Raw genomic sequence first — 24186 nt, 5'->3', positions numbered from 1 at the left:
ATGTAACACACTCACACTCAGGATGCAACTCTGAATACCGCAGAGCCTTCATGCCGATCACGTGACCTGTCACTGACACAAAAGGGAAGGAGTCGAGAGGGATTTCAACTATAAAAAACAACACATGAATACATTTATGCAACAGTTGAGGACACGCATTGTGACAGTGAAGGAAAGAATGAGTTTCCATGAAGAAAGTAGTGATCAAAAATGTGGTGGACCTAGGCTCTGACAAGTTCTATTGGCTTCCTAAAAACACAGAGGAGGCAGTTCTATCAACAGAACTGTGATCCAAGTAAGAACAAGAACACAATACAGTAACTGTTCATCAGTGAAAATGTCACTAACTTTATTTGTGGACACATGGGGAGTTCTCTGAAACGCTTTCCAACATTTCACTCTCTCACAGGCCTATAAACTCTTACAAACACAAATATTTCCTCTAATAGTAGTTAACAGTCATTGTAGAGCTTCAGAGATACATTTCATGAGAAAGTTATAGAATAGGGTAAAACAGTACATAAACAAAATATTACTCTATAAAATAATCAGGCTCCTGGCACCGGGGGACAAATATTTGACGGAGGAAACAATAGAATGAGAGGATTATGTGGTTTGATTGATTTTCAGAGTCTGCATCCCAAATGAAAGCCTATGCCAAGGGTCAAACTTTTCTTGCCCAGGGGCCTACTTTTAAAGAGAACACTTAAAATGGAATGTGGCCCTAGAAAGCCAAAGAACAAGATCCTTAAACTAAACCAACTGACCCTGCATCTTCGCCTGTGCTACAAACTTCTTGAGTCTAGTGGATGTCACATCCTAACTAGACATTTGACCCATTCACAAGACATGGTGACTATGTCTCATCTAGCAAGGCAGCTATCTGGAGAAACAGGTTTCCGGAACATCTCCAGACATATCTAAAAGGTTTGAAAAACCAGTAGAAAGGTGGGTAGGTCGGAAAAGGCAGTAACAGTCTACAGTCAAAGGCAGATGTGACAGAAAGAGATCCTGCAGTAGCTAGGTCAGGTGTTCTCACCCTGGGGATAGAAGGCAGACCAGAGCATGGTTGTGTTCAGTAAAACGGAAGATAACTTACAGGAGGTACTATCTGAAAAAAAAAAAGTGTTTTTGCCTTCTGTTGCGAAACGCTTTGCTACGATGTGGCCTAATAAACATAACCCATTTAAAAGGTGAACAGGTCCAGAGTATTCTGAAGAGAGGAGTGGGTCCCATTCTCACTGCAGAGGGCTGTCGAACACAGAGTCAGGCAGGACCGAGATCTTCAGTTTCTTCTCTGGCCAGCTGTATTCCTTCGGTAACTTGGTCTGGAAGGAGGAATCAAACAGGAGAAAAACATTTAATGACAGATACAGAACATGGAGTTAAACTCTGTAAACTTTGCCGGGTTTTTCACCTCCCTGCTTACTCTGTGTATCCTCCAACCAGGATTTCTGAGAAATCTAGGAACTTTTCTGGAATTTTGCTAAAGTAATATTACAGGATTACCTAACAGCTTCTTTATAGGCTGAGGATCCGTAGGTAACCTCCCCATTGCACCCCTGGAAGCCTTCCTCAGAGCCAAAGATCTGAATCACGTTCTGCGCATGCGTTTCTTACCTCTTTATGCACACATTTTTGGTCACCCCCACTATACATTTCTAACTGTCAATGGTGAATGATAGTTCAAGTTTTACCAGTGAAACATCCATGCAGCATCTGCATAACAACCATTTGATCTGAATCTGTTTAATGGGAATTAGCATTTAGATCTTCGAGTTAGTGGGTATCATAAGTATTCACCCCAAAGATCTTTTCACATTTTGTTGCATTACAAAGTGGGACTGAAATAGATCACTGATCTAAACAAAATACTCCATACAGTGAGGGAAAAAAAGTATTTGATCCCCTGCTGATTTTGTACATTTGCCCACTGACAAAGAAATGATCAGTCTATAATTTTAATGGTAGGTTTATTTGAACAGTGAGAGACAGAATAACAACAAGAAAATCCAGAAAAACACATGTCAAAAATGTTATAAATTGATTTGCATTTTAATGAGGGAAATAAGTATTTGACCCCCTCTCAATCAGAAAGATTTCTGGCTCCCAGGTGTCTTTTATACAGGTAATGAGCTGAGATTAGGAGCACACTCTTAAAGGGAGTGCTCCTAATCTCAGTTTGTTACCTGTATAAAAGACACCTGTCCACAGAAGCAATCAATCAATCAATCAGATTCCAAACTCTCCACCATGGCCAAGATCAAAGAGCTCTCCAAAGATGTCAGGGACAAGATTGTAGACCTACACAAGGCTGGAATGGGCTACAAGACCATCGACAAGCAGCTTGGTGAGAAGGTGACAACAGTTGGTGCGATTATTCGCAAATGGAAGAAACAAAATAACTGTCAATCTCCCTCGGCCTGGGGCTCCATGCAAGATCTCACCTCGTGGAGTTGCAATGATCATGAGAACGGTGAGGAATCAGCCCAGAACTACACGAGACGATCTTGTCAATGATCTCAAGCCAGCTGGGACCATAGTCACCAAGAAAACAATTGGTAACACACTACGCCGTGAAGGACTGAAATCCTGCAGTGCCCGCAAGGTCCCCCTGCTCAAGAAAGCACTTATACAGGCCCGTCCTGGTGTGGCCTAGCCAGTCTCCAGACCTTAATCCCATATAAAATCTGTGGAGGGAGCTGAAGGTTCGAGTTGCCAAACGTCAGCCTCGAAACCTTAATGACTTGGAGAAGATCTGCAAAGAGGAGTGGGACAAAATCCCTCCTGAGATGTGTGCAAACCTGGTGGCCAACTACAAGAAACGTCTGACCTCTGATTGCCAACAAGGGTTTTGCCACCAAGTACTAAGTCATGTTTTGCAGAGGGGTCAAATACTAATTTTCCCTCATTAAAATGCAAATCAATTTATAACATTTTTGACATGCGTTTTTCTGGATTTTGTTGTTGTTATTCTGTCTCTCACTGTTCAAATAAACCTACCATTAAAATTATAGACTGATCATGTCTTTGTCAGTGGGCAAACGTACAAAATCAGCAGGGGATCAAATACTTATTTCCCTCACTGTATACAAAAGTATGTGGACACCCCTTCAAATTAGTGGATTCAAATGTCTGCCCTGCTAGAGCTTCCCCAGTCAACTGTAAGTGCTGTTATTGTGAAGTGGTATCGTCTAGGAGAAACAATAGCTCAGCCGCGAAGTGGTAGGCCACACAAGCAACTTCAGCACAAGAACGGTTCATCGGGAGCTTCAAGAAATGCGTTTCCATGGCCGAGCAGCCGCACACAAGCCTAAGATCAGCATGTGCAATGCCAAGTGTGGGGTGGAGTGGTGTAAAGCTCGCCGCCATTGGAGCAGTGGAAACGCATTCTCTGGAGTGATTAATCACGCTTCACCATCTGGCAGTCCGATGGACAAATCTGGGTTTGGCGGATGCCAGGAGAACGTTACCTTCCCCAATGCATAGTGCCAACTGTAAAGTTTAGTGGAGTGAAGAGAGATCTTAATGCTACAGCATACAATGACATTCTAGACGATTCTGTGCTTCCAACTTTGTGGCAAAAGTTTTTGGAAAGCCCTTTCCTGTTTCAGCATGACAATGCCCCCGTGCACAAAGTGAGGTCCATACAGAAATGGTTTGTCGAGATCAGTGTGGAAGAACTTGACTGGCCTGCACAGAGCCCTGACCTCAACCCCATCGAACACCTTCGGGATGAGTTGGAACGCCGACTGAGAGCCAGGCCTAATCGCCCAACATCAGTGCCCAACCTCACTATTGCTTGTGACTGAATGGAAGCAAGTCCCCCGCAGCAATGTTCCAACATCTAGTGGAAAGCCTTCCCAGAAGATTGGAGGCTGTTACAGCAGGAAAGGGGGGACCAACTCCATATTAATGCCCATGATTTTGGAATGAGATGTTCGACGAGCAAGTGTCCACATACTTTTGGTCATGTAACGTATATTAGTTTTATTTTTCATTAATCTTTACGAAATGTTAGAATTTTTCTTCCACTTTGTCAGAGTATTTTGTGTAGATTGTTGACAAAAAGAGACAATTAAATCAATTTAATCCCATCAATACCGTTGAAACTATACTGAAACAAAATATAAATGCAACATGTAAAGTGTTGGTCCCATGTTTCATGAGCTGAAATAAGTTAGCAGAATTTTTCCATATGCACAAAAAGCTTAATTCTCTCATTTGTGCAAAATCTGTTTACATCCCTGTCAGTGAAAAAGTCTCCTTTACCAAGATAATCCATCCACCTGACAGGTGGCATATCAAGAAGCTGATTAAACAGCAATAGCATTAAACAGGTGCACCTTGTGCCAGCAACAAAAATGTGCAGTTTTGTCACACAACACAATGCCACAAATGTCTGAAGTTTTGAGGGAGCGTGGAATTGGCATGCCGACTGCAGGAATGTCCACCAGAGCTGTTGCCAGAAGATGTAATGTACATTTCTCTACCATAAGCCGCCTCCAACATCATTTTAGAACATTTGGAAGTGCATCCAACTGGCCTCACAACCGCAGACCATGTGTAACCACACCAGCCCAGGACCTCCACATCCAGCTTCTTCACCTGCAGGATCATGTGAAACCAGCCACCCGGACAGCTGATGAAACTGAGGAGTATCTGTGTCTGTAATAATGTCCTTTTGACTGGAAAGACTCATTCTGATTGGCTGGGCCTGGCTCCACAGTGGGAGGGTCTGGCTCCTAAATGGGTGGGCCTATGCCCTCCCAGGCCCACCCATGGTGCACTTCTGCCCAGTCATGTAAAATCCATAGATTAGGGCCTAAGGAATTTATTTCAATTGACTGATTTCCTTTATGAACTGTAAGTCAGGAAAAACGTTGAAATTGTTGTATGTTGCATTTATGTTTTTGTTCAGTATATTTCTTGGAAGTTTTTTTATTATATACATTTGAATATTTTTAGCTAAGTAAAAACCTGCAGTCAACTTGTGCAATACGTTAGGAGATAAAGCAAATCACGTTCTTCATTTCACCTGGCAAATTATTATACATGATGAAGCTTACCAGTAGTCCCCAGTCACATGGTTGTTTGTTTACAAGCAGACGACGAGAGACCGGAGCCTTGTTAGTAAATCACTGGTGTGCAGCACATACTGATCTAGTTAAAGTATGGAATTCACAACTAAATGTTTGCCAGCTAGATATCTTAATTATTAAGTTAAAAGTCTAAGATGCTCTGCAGTTGTGATAATGGTTAGCTTCTTGCAATCATGCCACTCTTGGTAACAGCAGAGAATCCCTCCTGGATCAAGAGCCTTTGCTTTCTAATATTTGTTTTGTGCATGCAGCAAATTGTGAGTAGCATTTTTTAGTTACTTGTATAACTTTATGAGCTAGGATGTCAGAGACTGTATAAAATGTAAATGTTCGCATGCGCTCGTTATTATTCGCTATGGGATTTTACTTGTACTTGTTAGCATTACTAACCATCGGATTGAAAATAGCGCTCCTTGTGTTCAGTGCCGGTATTACTGAATATCCCAGGATGGTACAAGGTCAGTATGAAACACCTGTGTTTTATTTGTATTTTTATCAAAACACATATTTTGCCTAGTGGCGTGCACTGTTGAGTTTTGGCCACGAAAGAAAAATGCGACCATTCGCACAATCATCCTAAAATCTCATAAGAAATTAAGTGGTGTTTTTTGTCTTACAGTAATGTTATATGCCATTATATTCAGTTCTGTTCAGTTCATTACCTGATCTTGCAGACATTGATTCAGCTTTGATCTAACTTTATTACACGAGCACCATTCATCACTGAAATTCGCCAGTGTAGCCTGTTCTCTGGGTAGCCAAACGAGTAGAACAGAGATTGCGTAAAGCATAGAATCCCACACATGCACAGGTGCTTCAAACCTTTAGCTGTCAGGAAGAGGTTTCCAGAGCACTCATATCCACAGCCAGTCCATTCTTTATGTTACCACTGTAAAGAATGGTAAAAGGTGTTTCCCCTCACCTCCTCTCGAGTGTTGAGCTCCGATAGATCTCCAAGCATCTGTTCAACAAACTCCTCAGTCAGCAATATCTGAGGAGGAGATATGGTAACATAAGTACATGCAGTAAACCCATGCAGCAAGTATGCACTTGAAGCAGCTTGTGTGTGTATCAGGAGCCAGGGTGTGTGTACCTGTAACCAGGGTCCATGTGCGGCATACGGGTGTTCCTCAGTAGCAAAGGCCCCCTCTACTCCAGTGGAGACGAAGGTGATGGCTGTGTCTCCATTTATACTCTTATAGGTGAAGTGTCTACCATGGAGCAAACGACCCCTAAGCACAGAATACGACCAGCACAACAATCATTAAACATCACTGAATACGTACTGTATGGAAGACGTCTGCTGGGTTAGAGAACCTGCTTCTTCTCACCCTCTGTCTCTCTCAGCCCCCTATCTCTCCCCCTTTCACATACAAAGGGCTCTCTGTCAGATGACCCTAGTCTTGTTTTATGTAATGGCTGTGTGTGGGAAGGCCCAGGCTCATCCCCAACTCCAGCGTGTGTGTGTGTGCGCGCATACCTGAGACAGAGGGGCAGCAGTGTTCCTGACTCCTGGTTGAATTTCAGATGAACACTCTCCAGTTGTCTGGTACGAACTAGCTCGTGAGGAACGATGGTCGCTGAACTCTCACTCTCCAGACTGTCCTTACGACTCCTAGAGAAGGAGAGTCAGAGAGATTCAAATGACCACTTAAGTACAGGGGAAACATCAAGTCTGGTGGTGGCCTGTATCTCCTTATAAAGTGTGTGAATGAGTTTGCTATGGTTTGTAACAACCTTGCCCCTCATCTCTCATGTTTCTCTTACCTGTGATACTGCTGGCTCTGCAAATGGCCCATTGTTTGTCTATGGAGAAACCAGGGGAAGAATGGTACCACATACAATATCATACACCTATCATGTGTTCAATGTCCCAGTACTTTGTACTCACTGGGGTTTCATGGCTCTGTCTCTGGCTGGGTTAAAGGGAGGGGTATGGGTGTGTACGGTGAGTCTACTCTAGAGAACACTAAAAAGGAGGGGGTGAACGCTGTTGGTGTGACATCACTGCTTGAGAGGAAAGAAAAAACACGAGAGGAGTGCGTGTCTCAATGCTGACTCAGAATGAAAATTTGGAGTGGGAAAGTGAGTAAAGAAAAGCTTAACTGTGTGTGTATGTACTCACTGAGGCCTGTCATGTCCTTGTCTCTGTGAGTTGATAGGGGGTAGTGCTGCTTTAGGGTTGAACTCCAGTCCTTTTCTCAGGGCTTCTCTGATCTGCTCTGTATCTGCAGGGGACAAAACCATTGGGTTAGTTTTGGGACATACAATAACATTAGGACACAAAACTACTCAGTAACGACTTCATTCACCCTATTGCTTACATTTATCTTGGTAGTGTTCAATATTGCACACAAAAAAATGTTTTAAATAGTTTTGCAACAGAAAACAAATAGGAGCGGTTCTAAATTGGACAAGTCCAGGAGGTACCTCCCTGTTTCAATCTGTTTTCTTACATTTGGTGCCTATTGAACACAACGCATGTCAGATCTAAGAGAGCCCATTAGAAGTGTCTAGTGCCTTCAGAAAGTAGTCATACCCCTTGACTTATTTCTCATTTTGTTGCGTTCCAGCCTGAATTCTTCCTTACACATCTACACAATACACCATAATGAAAGTGAAAACATGTTTAGAAATGTTTGCAAATGTACTGAAAATGAAATACAGAAATACCTAATTTACATAAAGTATTCACATCCCTGAGTCAATACATGTTAGAATCGCCTAGTCTTGTTAGTCTTTCTGGTTAAGTCTAAGAGCTTTGCACACATGGAGTGTACAATATTTTCAAGTCTTGCAATAGATTTTCAAGCCGATTTAAGTCAAAACTAACTCAACCACTCAGGAACATTCAATGTCGTCTTGGTAAGCAACTCCAGTGTATATTTGGCCTTGTGTTTTAGGTTATTGTCCTGCTGGAAGGGGAATTCATCTCCCAGTGTCTGGTGGAAAGCAGACTTAAACCAGGTTTTCCTTTAAGATTTTGCCTGTGCTTAGCTCCATTCAGTTTTTTTTTTTCCTGAAAAACTCCCCAGGCCTGAACGATTACAAGCATAGCCATAACATGATGCAGCAACCACTATGCTTGAAAATATGGAGAGTGGTCCTCAGTAATGTGCTGTATTGGATTTGCACCAAACATTAGGAGTTAGGAAGGACACCTGAATCTTTGTAGTGACTGGGTGTATTGATACACCATCCAAAGTGAAATTACTAACTTCACCATGCTCAAAGGGATATTCAATGTCTTTGTGGTTGAATCTGTTTGAAATGTACTGCTAGACTGAGGGACCTTACAGATAATTGTATGTGTGGGATACAGAGGTGTGGTAGTCATTCAAAAATCATGTTAAACACTATTATTGTATACAGAGAGTCCATGCAACTTATTATGTGACTTGTTAAGCAAAGTTTTTATTTAGGCTTGCCATAACGAAGGGGTTGAATGCTTATTGACTCAAGACATTTCAGGTTTTCATTCATTTGTAAAATGTCTAAAAACATAATTCCACTGACATTGTGGTTTATGTGACACAATCTCAATTGAATCCATTTTAAATTCAGGCTGTAATAACAAAATGTGGAAAAAGTCAAGGGGTGCGAATACTTTCTGAAGGCACTGTAGGTTAGGTGTGTGTGTGTGTTACCTTTTTCTGACAGTCTTCGTGGTTGAGATCCTATACAGATGGAGCGGCTGTCCTCTTCGTCCTCGGGCGGTCGGCTGAGGTCGTCCCACACACACTTGGCGCTCACGCCGCTCAGGTTGGAGCCCTCGGTCTCTATACCCTGGTCCACACGTTCCTGCTTAGGATGAGCAAACACACGCAAACATTAACACTAGCCCACACACATTAACACTAGCAAAGACACACACATTGTGGGGACTGAACCAGTAGGTGGAGCTGTTTGAATGAGAATACAATTTGAATGAGAATACAGTAACTAATCAAAGCCTTACTTGTAAATGAGGGTCGATGTCAAAGATAGTCTCTCCTCTCCTCATGTCAGTTATCAACCAGGGCCCTCCAGCACTAAACACAGATAGCATGGAGGGGAAAATATAATCATTAACATGGACTTGGTCACACTGGGTTAAAGTTGATGTGAAATAAGACTGGTAGACTGGCAGGGAGGTGCACTAAATATACCCGTTGCTGACAGGTGTATAAAATCGAGCACACAGCCATGCAATCTCCATAGACAAACATTGGCAAAAAAATGGCCTTACTGAATAGCTCAGTGACTTTCAATGTGGCACCATCATAGGATGCCACCTTTCCAACAAGTCAGTTTGTCAAAATTCTGCCCTGCTAGAGCTGCCCCAGTCAACTGTAAGTGCTGTTATTGTGAAGTGGAAACGTCTAGGAGCAACAACGGCTCAGCCGCGAAGTGGTAGGCCACACAAGCTCACAAAACGGGACCGCCGAGTGCTGAAGAGCGTAAAAATCGTCTGTCCTCGGTTGCAACACTCACTACTGAGTTCCAAACTGCCTCTGGAAGCAACGTCAGCACAATAACTGTTTGTCGGGAGCTTCATGAAATGGGTTTCCATAGCCGAGCAGCCGCACACAAGCCTAAGATCACCATGCGCAATGCCAAGCGTCGGCTGGAGTGGTGTAAAGCTCGCCGCCATTGGACTCTGGAGCAGTGGAAACGCGTTCTCTGGAGTGATTAATCACACTTCATCATCTGGCAGTCCGACGGACGAATCTGGGTTTGGCGGATGCCAGGAGAACGCTACCTGCCCCACTGCATAGTGCCAACTGTAAAGTTTGGTGGAGGAGGAATAATGGTTTGGGGCTGTTTTTCATGGTTTTGGGCTAGGCCCCTTAGTTCCAGTGAAGCGAAATCTTAATGCTACAGCATACAATGACATTCAAGACGATTCTGTGCTTCCAACTTTGTGGCAAGTTTGGGGAAGGCCCTTTCCTGTTTCAGCATGACAATGCCCCTGTGCACAAGCGAGGTCCATACAGAAATGGTTTGTCGAAATCGGTGTGGAAGAACTTGACTGGCCTGCACAAAGCCCTGATCTCAACCCCATCGAACACCTTCGGGATGAATTGGAACGCAGACTGCGAGCAAGGCCTAAATCACCCAACATCAGTGCCCAACCTCACTAATGCTCGTGGCTGAATGGAAGCAAGTCCCCGCAGCAATGTTCCAACATCTAGTGAAAAGCCTTCCCAGAAGAGTGGAGGCTGTTATAGCAGCAAAAGGGGGACCAACTCCATATTAATGCCCATGATTTTGGCATGAGATGTTCGACAAGCAAGTGTCCACATACATTTGCTCATGTAGTGTATCTCATATTTCAAACTCACACATGGACCCCTCGGAGCAGCTCCAGTATTCCTTGGCCGTTCCACTGCTGGGCCGCCTGCAACTCTTCTGTACACACACCCACAATCTATATAGAGAGGACAGGGAGTTCCCAAAAAAAAAAGGGGGAGTAAGAAAGAAAGGGTAAAAGAACACACGCACAGATGAGGGGACAGACATAATGCTATTATAGACTGAAAGGAGGGAGTTGAGAGGGTAGGCCGGAGAGCCTGGGGCTAGATTAGCTCACCTGCAGGAAGTTGACCAGGCCGAAGGGGGTGTGGACCGGTGTCATCTGGGGGTCTTCAGTGAGCAGCATGTGTTGGATACGAGACTCACTGTTGTCCAGGGGACTGTGCCACGATATGTGGTCTCCACTGCAAAACGTGTTTTCTACAGGACAGAGGAGAGACATGGAGGTGAAAGACTACTCAGTGATATATTGGAAAATACTAGGGCCGGGATAATACCAGTATTGCGATCCTCGTTAGTATCGTGGCAAGGAAACAAAACAAAGTGGATTTAACTTCTTTAGGAAAACAGTCCTAATGTTTTGCCATGGATAAATATTGCGATACTGGTATCGTCCCGGCCCAAGAAAAGACATACGTTTTCTCAGCACTAGTCTAAGAGCAAATGAGAAAGTCAAGTGAAAGAGTGAGAGAAAAAAGGGAGTGTGTATATGTGTGAGAGATCAATTGAGAAGGGAGAGAGAAATTGAAGAGAAGGGCAATGAGAGGGGGAGAGCGCGGGTAGCGATCCAGAGGAATCCATCTGCTTGGGAGGCAACAGGTACCTAGTCCAGATATACTGGAAAAGAGAGGGGGAGGAAAAGCAGTATAGGAAGGAGGGCCAGGGATCGAGGATTCATCCATCCAGTGCAGGACCCACGTTTAAATTGACCCCAGCTGAAGAGCAGACAGTAGGGGTGTAACGGTTCACCTTGTCTCGAATTGCCATACCTCTAAAATCATGTCATTGTTATGCTTCCCTTTGAGGTCTGGAGAATGTTGTATTGCAAAAACGGTTTGAATAGTCTGCTGGCTCACCGCAGCAAGATTTTGATTGGACGTTACATTTCAAGAACCCTCCCCCACACGCCCGTAGAACGGGCGCTGTGTTATGTTTGTCAAAGTTTTAAGTCCGGTGAATTGTTGCCTGTGCTAGTTTGAAGTGCTAGTTTTCAAGTTGTCAAGTGTGGCTGACAGTCTGCGATTCATATTTATTGAAATTGAAAGTGGATTACGCTGGTAAAGTCAAACGTCACAACACGTTCTAAACTGTGAAGATCGCCCAATATTTTGTTTTTGTAAGGAAACCAAAAAACAGAGGCATTGGGAGACCCTATTCAAGCAAGTAAATACATTTCTAAAAAGGTGCAACACAGGATTTGTTTTTGCATATTTGCATTGTAATTTCAGAACATTTCCATAATATATCTGCTGCTAAAAGTGGAATGATAGTGTTTGACAGTATTACTTAGCCGCCAGTGTTGTGATTGGAGATCTTACAATTACAATATCACAGCCAATCTGTTTAATTTGATTGTCACGCTCTCTCAATATAATCAGCTGTGTGAATCGATTTTGCAGCTTATCATATGGCATGCATCGCCAATGCAGCCATAGGCCTAGAGTATGATGGCATTACTGGTCTTACAGGCAAATGTCATCTGAAGCACAGAATAGCTAAACTCATCGTTTACATGTTGAGCTACACTACCGGTCAAATGTTTTAGAACACCTACTCATTCAAGGGTTTTTCTTTATTTTTTTACTATTTTCTACATTGTAGAATAATAGGGAAGACATCAAAACTATGAAATAACACATATGGAATCATGTAGTAACCAAAAAAGTGTTTAAAAAAAAATCTTTAAATATTTGAGATTTTTAAAATAGCCACCCTTTGCTTTGATGACAGCTTTGCACACTCTTGGCATTCTCTCAACCAGCTTCACCGGGAATGCTTTTCCAACAGTCTTGAAGGAGTTCCCACATATGCTGAGCACTTGTTGGCTGCTTTTCCTTCACTCTGCGGTCCAACTCATCCCATACCATCTCAATTGGGTTGAGGTTGGGTGATTGTGGAGGCCAGGTCATCTGATGCAGCACTCCATCACTCTCCTTCTTGGTAAAATAGCCCTTACACAGCCTGGAGGTGTGTTGGGTCATTGTCCTGTTGAAAAACAAATGATAGTCCCCCTAAGCCCAAACCAGATGGGATGGCGTATCGCTGCAGAATGCTGTGGTAGCCATGCTGGTTAAGTGTGCCTTGAATTCGAAATAAATCTACAGCAAAGCACCCCCACACCATAACACCACCTCCTCCATGCTTTACGGTGGGAAATACACATGCGGAGATCATCCGTTCACCCACACCGCATCTCACAAAGACACGGTGGTTGGAACCAAAAATCTTTCCTCCGGTCTAATGTCCATTGCTCGTGTTTCTTGGCCCAAGCAAGTCTCTTCTTCTTATTGGTGTCCTTTAGTAGTGGTTTCTTTGCAGCAATTCGACCATGATGGCCTGATTCTCCTCTGAACAGTTGATGTTGAGATGTGTCTGTTACTTGAACTCTGTGAAGCATTTATTTGTGCTGCAATTTCTGAGGCTGGTAACTCTAATGAACTTATCCTCTGCAGCAGAGGTAACTCTGGCTCTTACAATCCTGTGGCGGTCCTCATGAGAGCCAGTTTCATCATAGTACTTGATGGTTTTTGTGACTGTACTTGAAGAAACTTTCAATGTTCTTGAAATGTTCCATATTGACTGACCTTCATGTCTTAAAGTAATGATGGACTGTTGTTTCTCTTTGCTTATTTGAGCTGTTCTTGCCATAATATGGACTTGGTCTTATACCAACTAGGGCTATTTTCTGTATACTCCCCCTACCTTGTCACAACACAACTGATTGGCTCAAACGCATTAAGGAGGAAAGAAATTCCACAAGTTAACTTTCAACAAAGCACACCCGTTAATTTAAATGCATTCCAGGTGACTACCTCATGAAGCTGGTTGAGAGAATGCCAAGAGTGTGCAAAGCTGTCATCAAGGCAAAGGGTGGCTATTTGAAGAATCTCAAATATTTTGATTTGTTTAACACTTTTTTGGTTACTACATGATTCCATATGTGTTATGTCATAGTTTTGATGTCTTCACTATTATTCTACAATGTAGAAAATAGTAAAAATAAAGAAAAACCCTTGAATGAGTAGGTGTTCTAAAACTTTTAACCGGTAGTGTATATGTTCTCAATTTAAAATGATACCAGTAGACGATGTATGAGGCAAACCATATACCAGATTTTGTACATTCCTTTTAGGTACTGACCTAAAATTGTTAGTGCAAATCCAACACTTGTAATTTAGGTACACTACGAAAATAAGATGACGACAATTTGGCTACACAAGATGAGCATTACAGGTATTTTTGACGTTAATTTTATTTAATTCATTTTAGCAATGTTGCTTGCAAAATTTGCAGTGGTTCCCATAGATAGACAGTGCATGTTTGTTCTATGTATCACTGACCCTGGATAAGTTAGAGACTGGGCTAACACAGCTAACCTTTTAGGTCAATAATATGCTGTTTTTAATAAAAATGTTGTGTGCTTTATAATCCTGAGAGAAATTGAACTAGCTATTAGCTAGTTAGTTAGTTAGTTATACCTAGGTAGCTAACAAGGTTAGCTGACTTTTCTCAAAACTAACATCATTGTGGCTAGCTACTTCTTGTCCCTCATACTAGCCTTTACAGCCAAATATCACTTCAGAAACGTGAACCTCAAAAATATTGATATGGTCAGCATTGTTCTCCCTTCTTGCTGCAGCTTTAGAAATGCTGTGAAAACTAGCGTGCTGCAAAAATGTCACCAGTGCTTGTTTTGTTGAAATGTTCTGTCCTCACGCACTGTAGCTCCTACGCCCAAGCAAGGCATTTGATTGGTTTGACGTGTTGCGTGGGGTCACTGATTTACACGGGGTTCCAACCCCACTTTAGCTGATTTCTGCCATGGAACTTCCCCAGGCTCCCATTTTAGGAAAGCCAGGTTCGTGAAGCGGTTACGGTTCAAACCCACAGTTTGGTACATATTGCGGTTTTGGGATCACGGTTCGGTTTCAGTACAGAGGGAAAATGAAATGCCAACAGTAACTGTAGTTAATTTTTGCTTATTTAAGAAAATACAAAGTCAGGTATTCCTGATTCCATATATGATCATGAGTCAAAATGACTAATGAGAGCACAATCAGGAATACAAACACTTTGTATTTTCTTAAATGAATTCACGATTTCTCAACACTAAAATAAAGTGCAATATGCGTGTGAAATCAATAAGTAAACATAGGTCAGATCTTGTATAGGCCTATGCTTTAATGTTTTCTTACAAAGATAAACATATGCGCACTTGTGACTCTCATAAAGGGAGCGTGTCTGTAGCACATACTTCTCATTTCCCACTCTGGAATAATGTGATGGACTGTTAAGTAGCTCTCTGTAGCCCTGGAGGTCCATCCATCTGTAGTAAGCGCAACACCGGGTGCAGTGGCCAATTCATTGACAACTTCAGCTTTAGCTTGCTTATATAGAGTGGGTACTACCTGTTTGCTGAAATGGGTGCGAGAGGGCGAAGTTCGTAACGTGGCTCGAGCACTTTCACAAGGAGCTGAAATACCCTATTGTTCTCAACCAACAACGGCTATAAACATAAATATCGCTCTTCTAACTTATTTGGCACACTCAGAATCAACTGCTAAGTGCTGCTTGAATGCAGAGCGGAGACGAAATTGTGTTGTTTTTTTGTGCCGGTGGTAGGAATACTGGGGTGCTGTCGGAGTAAATGTGTCAACATCTTTTGAGGTTTTGGCAGTTCCATAGGCTAATTTCGCTGAGCAATGGCGACATACTCTCTGTCCATCGCCGTTGTAATCTACTGGGAAGCCAAAATGTTCCCCAACTGGAGATTTAAAAGATGGAGAATCCTCCTGGTTTATTTAGTACCCCACCACTTGGCATCGTACAGAACTAGTTCCCGGCTGCACCTCACAAAGGGGAAGTTTGAAATACGCCAATTAAGATTAAAATTCTGATTATTACATGCGCATAGGATCTAGTTAGTTTTTTTCCAGCTCAGATTTACTCAAGAGGCATACAACGCAGCGTAGGCATAACCTACACGCCTAGTGTTTTAATGTATATATATATTTGTATGTATTCATTCGGTTTCACAGTGCGGACCGAACTGAGATCCCTGTCCCGAATGGTTGGATACAAATACATGAATCGTTACACCCCTAGCAGATGGGGGTAGAATAACCTAGAGAATGGCCCCCCCTCCTTCTCTGCCTCCCAGACTGGCTTTTAAACATTCCCACCCTCCCCTCCTCAATGTAATATTTATAATAATAATAATAAGCCATTTAGCAGACGCTTTTATCCAAAGCGACTTACAGTCATGCGTGCATAAATTTTTTTTGTGTATGGGTGGTCCCGGGGATCGAACCCACTACCTTGCCGCTACAAGCGCCGTGCTCTACCAGCTGAGCTACAGAGGACCACACACACGGCTAGATTATTTAAAGGACTTAACAAAGTGGCACACACACCAGGAACGGTCTGTGAGAATGGGAGAAACGTGTTTTCCACAGCTGTAAAGACAATACTGTTAAGATTAGGAAGTTTCTCAGCTAAGACAACGTTTAACACACTTCTCCCATCAGAGAGAGAAAGGGAAATTAGACTTGTTGAGATTCCCCAGATCCCAGAAGAACCGTACAGAGCTGGCTAGGTCTTTAAAAACACAGGGGTCATACATTACATAACATGCTCTTCTAGTCCGCATTTTCTTCTATTTAGCCCTAACAGGTAAGCTGAATGAGAACACATTCTCTTTTACAGGCTACACGAGGAAGTTGTAGCGGAGAAGCGAAGGGTTGAAAGAGCCTATGGGAAGCTGGGGATGATTGGGCTGAGTTCCACTAAGTGTTCTCCTTAGAGAAACGTCACTGACGTAGAGTTACATGAGGTTAAATACTGACATGCTCCATGTCCATGCAGAGGCAGCGGAGCCCTCTGTGCGGTGCATGGTGAAGTAACAAAACGGTTGGGAATACATAATGCCCTGAGTGCCTGCCTTGTAATTGATAGACAAACAACTACCTTCTCCTCACCTTACTCTACCTACCATATCCCCTCCACACTAGAGACACACAGAGCCTGGGTCCTTACCTGATTGGAAGACATAGCGGGCCAGGCCCTGCATGAGTTCAGCCGGCCAAGTAGGAGGCGCTGTCTCTCCCACCTCTCTCTTCAGCCTGAACGTCAGCTCAAAGCCAAAGCCACTGGAGCCTTCCTGGCCTGTAAACCTGACAATACACATACGGAATGCCCACACTTAATTTAAGCTGTCTCTCTCATCTCTCTTCAGGTTTGTGTGTGTTAAAAAGCCAAACCCTGGGCCCTCCTAATTTGACCGCGAGTCAACACAACACCATAAACCCAATACAGATTCTCCTTTCCTTTAGTTACTTTTCATTACTCAATCCACCCATTCAGTAACACTCCAAAGTTATGACAAACATGCATTTAGAATGACAGCTGTTTGAAGGGGAACAAACAGGGAGACTGCTGGGAATTGTCAGGGAGCAGAGCTATTACATTTTAGTCATTTAGCAGACGCTCTGATCCAGAGCGACTTACAATTAGTGAGTGCATACATTTCTCATACTGGCCCCCCGTGGGAATCGAACCCACATCCCTTGCGTTGCAAGCGCCATGCTCTACCAACTGAGCTACAGGAGACCACTGCTATCAAGTCTACTCAAGAACACTACAAACAAGGGGGTGAAAACTGTTGGTGTGAAATAACTGTTTCAGAGGAACAAGAAAAAAAAGTGTGTTAGTGTCTCAATGCTGATTCTGCAGAATGACACAAAGGAGTGAAAGTAAGTGAACAACAGCTGCACAAACCATGTGTCGGTGTGTTGTTAGTAACTGGGCAACTTGGTCCGCCAGAGCTCTAACCTGAAGTACTGTACTACTTACTCATGTACTCTGTTGTCTCCATACAGGTCACTGAGTCCGAAGCTGACGTAGTGCCAGTGTTCCTGTACGTCCTGCGCTGCACAGCCCATGTTACGGTACATACTGATGTAGTCCAATGGATCAGGACCTCCTAACCTGTAGATACACACTACTGTTAAAAGCGCAATCTGCAATATTTACTGCCAGGGCCTAAAATTAAAAACACCCGCCAAATGCGGGTAGATTTTGGCATTGGTTGGTAAGATGTCCATTTCACCAGCCACGTTGGCGGGTGGTCAGGGCTCCACAGTGCGAGCAACATGTGAATAAAAAGTCAAGTATGATCACATTTATAGTAAAACAAATGCTACAATAGCTGTTTTCAAAGTATTTCTACCCTTTTGTTTCATAGCTGGTAAATTAAATTGCACAAAGTAAAAAAACTACAAATCCTAAATAGCCTATGGGGGCTGTGCGCATGTAAAGAGCTGAGTGAAAGATTCATTTTTAAAAGCGCTGCGCACAGGCATAACATTTTATCTACTGAAGTGAGAGTTTGTCCTTGTGTTTCTTGGCTATTTACATTGTTTTGTTCACAAGCTAGGTTGTTTTTCTATGTTTGAGTTTCAACTGCTAGGGAAGAGAAGACAACGCTTCTTCTAGTCTAGTCAGACCAAATCTCACAGGCACAAACATGACTCCAGTCACGCTACCACGGTAACCTTCCGCCCTGAAAGGAGCAGGTTAATTTTTTGTCTCATCTGTGATATTTTGGTTAAAAGACTCAGGTCACAAAGCAAATGTAATTAAACAATATACCACATTACTTCTTACTAGTAATACATGTATTGTTTTAGAAACATGCTAATCCGTTTGTGTTTTGTTGGTGTAATTTTAGCACCCCAAAAATATTTTGGCTGGTAAATAAATCTGAGTGGCTGGTAGATTTTTAAATCTACAGTGGCTGGTGGACCAACAATATTAAGTTATGCCCTGTTTACTGCCATTTTAATTAATTACACAACCATTGATTCTTGAACTTATCAATGCCTAATCAGCTTAGGACAACTATATAATAAATTACCATCATAACCCAAAATAAGGTGTTTTACACTTGTTTGTAGACAAAGTGTTTGTTTACAAACTCTGTAGGCTTCAGCTTTAAAATAATATGCTTCGCTATATCTATCACGTTGGTCTCATGGACTATCAGTCCTTGAGGGAGTTCGATTAACCTGAGCCGCAGTGTACCGGGCTAGGCCCGTGACGTGAACGGGCAAAAGCAGCGAGAGAAGCAGCGCCTATTCATACACCTTGACTTATTCCACATTTTGGTGTGTTACAGCCTGAATTCAAAATGGATTTTTTTTTAAATCTCACCCATCTACACACATAATTACAAAAAGTAAAAACAGCTGGCAAATGTATTGAAAGTAAAAAACAGAAATACCTTATTTACATAAGTATTCAGACCCTTTGCTATAAGACACGAAATTAAGCTCAAGCGAATCCCGTTTCCATTGATCATCCTTGAGATGTTTCTTCAACTTGGAGTCCACCTGTGGTCAATTCAATTGATTGGACATGATTTGGAAAGGCACACACTCGTCTATATAAGGTCCCACAGTCGACAGTGCATGTCAGAGCAAAAACCAAGCAATGAGGTCAGTAGAATGCCAAGACAGGATTGTGTCGAGGCACAGATCTGGGGAAGGGTACCAAAAAATGTCTGCAGCATTGAAGGTCCCCAAGAACACAGTGGCCTCCATCATTCGTAAATGGAAGACGTTTGGAACCACCAAGACTCTTCTTAGAGCTGGCCATCGGGGGAGAAGGGCCTTGGTCAGGGAGGTGACCAAGAACCCGATGGTCACTCAGAAAGAGCTCCAGAGTTCCTCTGCAGAAGCCACTCCTCAGTAAAAAGCACATGACAGCCAGACTCTTAGACCATGAGAAACAAGATTCTCTGGTCTGATGAAACCAAGATTGAACTCTTTGACCTGAATGCCAAGCGTCACGTCTGGAGGAAACCTGGCACCATTTTTCCCCATCGGCAGGGACTGGGAAACTGGTCAGAATTGAAGGAATGATGATGGCGCTAAATACAGGGAAATTCTTGAGGGAAACCTGTTTCAGTCTTCCAGAGATTTGAGACTGGGACGGAGGTTCACCTTCCAGCAGGACAATGATCCTAAGCATACCGCTAAAGCAACACTCGAGTGGTTTAAGGGGAAACATTTAAATGTCTTGGAATGGCCTAGTCAAAGCCCAGACCTCAATCCAATTGAGAATCTGTGGTATGACTTAAAGATTGCTGTACACCAGCGGAACCCATCCAACTTGAAGGAGCTGGAGCAGTTTTGCCTTGAAGAATGGGCAAAAATCCCAGTGGCTAGATGTGCCAAGCTTTATAGAGACATACCCCAAGACACTTGCAGCTGTAATTGCTGCAAAAGGTGGCTCTACAAAGTATTGACTTTGGGTGGTGAATAGCTATGCACGCTCAAGTTCTGTTTTTTTGTCTTATTTCTTGTTTTGTTTCACACCAAATAATATTTTGCATCTTCAAATGTGGTAGGCATGTTATGTAAATCAAATGATACAAATTCCAGGTTGTAAGGCAACAAAATAGGAAAAATGCCAAGGGGGGTGAATACTGCATCTCAGTGCTAGAGGCGTCACTACAGACCCTGGTTCGATTCCAGGCTGTATCACAATCCGTCCGTGATTGGGAGTCCCATAGGGCGGCGCACAATTGGCCCAGCGTCATCCGGGTTAGGCCTGGGTAGGCCGTCATTGTAAATAAGAATTTGTTCCTAACTGACTTGCCTAGTTAAATAAAGGTTAAATAATAAAAAAAGATCTTACAGTAACAGGACATGAAGAGTTATAGGCAGCATTGCAAACTGCAGTAGTCCAAGCCCATTTTTAAACTATTACTGTGCCCGAGATCCACTTGACTGGCTGGCAGAGTGTGTGCGCCCATGGGAGAGAGAGAGATTTGTTGAGTGTCATTTTTGCATGCATGTGTCAGAGTGAAAAAGATGTGAAAGAGATATAGGCCTAGGCCCGATTAGAGTATTGTGTTACTCAGTCACCTGCTCATAATTGACTAGTTAAAATTAGATACAATTATTATTATATAACAAAAAGTAATTCTAATAATAAATGATACATTTTCCATTGAAATGAATGGAACGTTGCAATTCACTAACTAAATATTTTTGTTATATTCATTATTTGGTATTGCTTTGTTAAATTGTTCCAGCCTCCCAGTTCTGCATAAAACAAAAAAATATGTTAATATGACCACCTTACTTTAAATGAATGGGTTTAACATGCTATGTATTTATTTAATCCGTACATACTAATTAGCATATGAAGTACCCAATTTGCATACAGTGTAAAAAGTTGCTTTATAATTTCATAAATTCTTACAAATTGTAACAAACTTTCATTTTTGCATAAAGCATAAGGATTTGTTAATAATGACCACTCTACCTTAAATGATTGGTCTTAAATTACTGTAATTATGTATTCCATACTGCCTAATTTGCATATAAGTGCCAGATGTGCATAATACTGCATTTTAATTTAATACCTTTTACTTTTATTTGAATCAACTCCGTGTTCTACATTTTATGAAAAAGTCATAACAATATGACAACCCTATCTTGAGATATTGGACAAAAAAAAGTGTTGAAATTAAGAATCCAGACGGGTGATTTGGTGCCATTTCTGACTAGGGATTAATATTGACCTATCTGCAACCTTTACCTTTTCCGATCACTTGAAAATAAGATCTCCGCAATGGTAAGTCCTATCCTCATTAAATAAAGTATTCTTTGTTCCTGAGAAGCTTCTCTATAACATGGAATACAAAGTATAACACCAGAACCAGAGTTTCATTTGGACCCATTTACACCCTATTGACTTTTCACCTCAAAGCTATTCAGTGGAATAATGGTAATATCAATATTAAAAACAAAAGTATTTTTATGCAACATTGGATAGAGAAAGATATCTTTGCAGGTGACATGTTTGATAGTGGTGGCCAAATGTTAAGTCATGAGGTCTTTTTAAGAGTCAAAGCCTTTTCTGTTACATGCCAAGAATATATCTGTGGTTAATGCTATTCCCTCAGGTATTTCCCAGCTAATGAAAAGCCATATGTTTTTTCACTTAGAATAGAACCTAGTCTATTAATGGTATTGATATCAAAAGTCCAAAGTGGTATTGATAAAATGACGTCAAATCACGTTATATGTACAGTAGCTTTGATTGGACTGATCATGTCAACATCTTAGTTTCAAAACCTTAGCTAGCAGCCATCATCATGAATCAAGTCGACAATCTATTGGCAAATTCTTTTTAATCCTTGTCATATGAAGAGAAAATAGAGATAAAATGTATCGTTGCTCATCGGCCATTGGACATAAACATTACACAACAAGTTGGAAATCGCAAATTCGCAAAATCGCAAAATCGCAAACTACTCAACAATGAGTAGTTTGGAAGGAATCGGTGACAGTGGCTAACTGCAAGCATTGCAACTGGGAAGTCGGGAATAAACGAGCTCATACTGGGAAAATACGCTTTGAACGGTCATTCAACTCGGAATTGTAAATCCGGCCTCTTTCTCTTTCTTTGATGACAAACTTTGCCCACGAAGGACTGCTGCGCCACATTCCTGTTCAAGTAAGCACATCACAACAAGGTGACTCCAAAAATGTATTATATGCTGCTGCATAAATGATGTAATATATGCCAGGGAGATATGTATACTGTAGCTAAGAAAGTAATACTAAGTGTATGTTGTTTAGTAAGCTGTTAGCAGCCCATGTGCCTCACCCTAATAATTTGGTATATTTTCACCTCTTAATTTCGCCTACTGTTCTGACTCGGTGGTGCACATGTAGCCTATAACATGTTTTTGAGAAATGTAATCATTGAATATTGTAAGAGCTTTATTTATCCTACGGTTTGACTTGGTGTACAGGGAGAACACTAAGAACGGCCCATGTTCTGAATTCTGTCGCTCTACATAAGTGCTGAACAAATAGTTATATTGACTACGACCGTCCTGGCTCGCTCAATATGTCTTAATTGAGATTGCCTCTTATCCGCTTGTTGTCCCCTTGTGCCATAGTTTGTACATCTCAATTGTCAGTAGAAACCACATTTGTTTAAGCAAGTCAGCCATATCAGCTATGTATAATTTTTTTTTAAAGCAGTAAATGAGGCTGAATGAACTGTTTCGTTGCCAGACAAGGCTCAGCTGATAGCCAGGTGTAGCAGTGGTAAGGTGTTGGGACTCTGCTGTTGGGACAACTTTATGTAGGCCCTAACAGTTTGTAGGCACCGTTTGTCACCGTTATAGTGCAATTAATGTATTGTTTAGTGTTGTGGCTTTGCTGGAATGCATTTTTTTGCCCCACCAAGATTTACATGCTAAAATCGGCACTGACACTATTAGATTTTGGAGAGCTATGGAGGAGTAAAACGGGTCACTATTGAAATGAAATGCAATAATGTTATAACCTTTTCTGACAGTACTCTGAACTCTTTGAAATGTATAACTAATGTCATGATAGTGTTTGGTAAACGTTATATTCACAAAACTCTTTTTTTAAAAATTAACTCCCTAATTTAAAAAGTGTTTTTGATAGGCTGTTTTTAATTGAGTCTTAAATTACTAAATAATAAGAAAAGCTTGTCGACAGTCCAATATTATCGAATTATTTTCTGAATAAGTGTCATTGTCACATTATCTTACGTTGTCATAACTATTTTTTTCTGTTTTTGTTTGTCTTTTATGTTCTTGTCAATTCTTTAATTCGATGTCTGTTATATTTGATTCAATAAAAATACTCAATCGTAAATCGTTGAGTTTATTCGGCTACTAGCTAATTTAGCTAGTTAACTTTCTCGCCGTGTCCTCTGTTAGCTAGATATCAGTTAACTTAGCTGGTTTTCGATTAATCGGACGTTACAAAGTTATGTATCCAGAAGAAGACGTTATCTACTCACCAGTATTTTACAATGGCTGTAACTTGTAAGGGGTTGGCTTGGTCGGGGTAGAGGCGCCTGCATTCCCCGTAGATTGCCTGCAGACCCGGGGGGAAGAGTGACGCCAGGCTGGGGGTTGCTAGTCCGCTGGTAGGCCGCACCTCGTCCATCCCCCACTTCTGCCTTCAGAAAGGTGGGAATACCTCAAAGGTCGACACAAATTACTTTCTTCGCAAAGATAAGGGAGAATCCCTCGACTTACTGTTGGTTGATAGAACAACAGGCACTGTATTTTGAATTGTTGATATTGTTTACAATAAAAAAGTATACTGTCGCCCCACTATCGTTTTCCTCACTCATTGTTGCTCACTCCCACCTATGAAAACTTTTCCTCTTCTTCTTCTTCATCTTCATCTTCTTCTTCTTCAGTGGGGTTTATCGGCAGTTGGCATACAACGTTATGGTGCATTACCGCCACCTACTGTACTGGAGTGTGGGCCAGAGACAGGGAGAAACTAAATCCTACCTGCCAGCACCATTGCTCTTAAAAAAGATAACAAAATATTTGAGACTATATCTAAGGACGTTCTACTCAATATACTCTTTAAACTAATTTCCTGTATCCCCTTCTCCCTCATACTAGATCTCATCCTCAATCTTTCCCTCTGATATTGCCCACACTGTAGCAATACATGCTCCACGGTCTCTGTTTCCTGACAATAATCACACT

At 41.9% G+C, this 24186-nt stretch overlaps 1 protein-coding gene across 2 annotated transcripts; it reads right to left on the bottom strand.

Annotated features, from left to right (window-relative positions):
• Positions 1–318: 318 nt before the first annotated feature.
• Positions 319–23871, bottom strand: LOC121568493 (suppressor of fused homolog). 2 transcript variants are annotated; one of them, XM_041879016.2, is made up of 13 exons: positions 23478–23871; positions 17469–17603; positions 16653–16789; positions 10675–10817; positions 10427–10512; positions 9061–9133; positions 8750–8906; positions 7228–7330; positions 6870–6908; positions 6583–6717; positions 6196–6334; positions 6025–6093; positions 319–1328 (listed from the first exon to the last, which is right to left on the bottom strand). In XM_041879016.2, exons 1-13 carry the CDS (start codon positions 23624–23626, stop codon positions 1239–1241), a joined length of 1455 nt encoding a protein of 484 aa, XP_041734950.1. In that variant the 5' UTR covers positions 23627–23871; the 3' UTR covers positions 319–1238. The 2 variants fall into 2 exon arrangements, with proteins under 2 accessions (XP_041734950.1, XP_041734955.1); XM_041879021.2 differs by lacking the exon at positions 6870–6908.
• Positions 23872–24186: the final 315 nt, after the last annotated feature.

Source organism: Coregonus clupeaformis, chromosome 1 (genome assembly GCF_020615455.1).
Source record: "Coregonus clupeaformis isolate EN_2021a chromosome 1, ASM2061545v1, whole genome shotgun sequence".
Lineage (NCBI taxonomy): Eukaryota > Metazoa > Chordata > Actinopteri > Salmoniformes > Salmonidae > Coregonus > Coregonus clupeaformis.
This window is presented reverse-complemented; position numbering and strand designations above follow the sequence as displayed.

Excerpts from the sequence above, each read along its gene's own strand:
- LOC121568493 (XM_041879016.2), bottom strand. The coding sequence starts at position 23,626 with ATGGACGAGGTGCGGCCTACCAGCGGACTAGCAACCCCCAGCCTGGCG. Across the intron at positions 17,604-23,477 it reads ACAGCCATTGTAAAATACTG|GTTAGGAGGTCCTGATCCAT; the intron begins GTGAGTAGATAA and ends GTGTATCTACAG. Across the intron at positions 8,907-9,060 it reads ACATCGACCCTCATTTACAA|CAGGAACGTGTGGACCAGGG; the intron begins GTAAGGCTTTGA and ends GCTCATCCTAAG.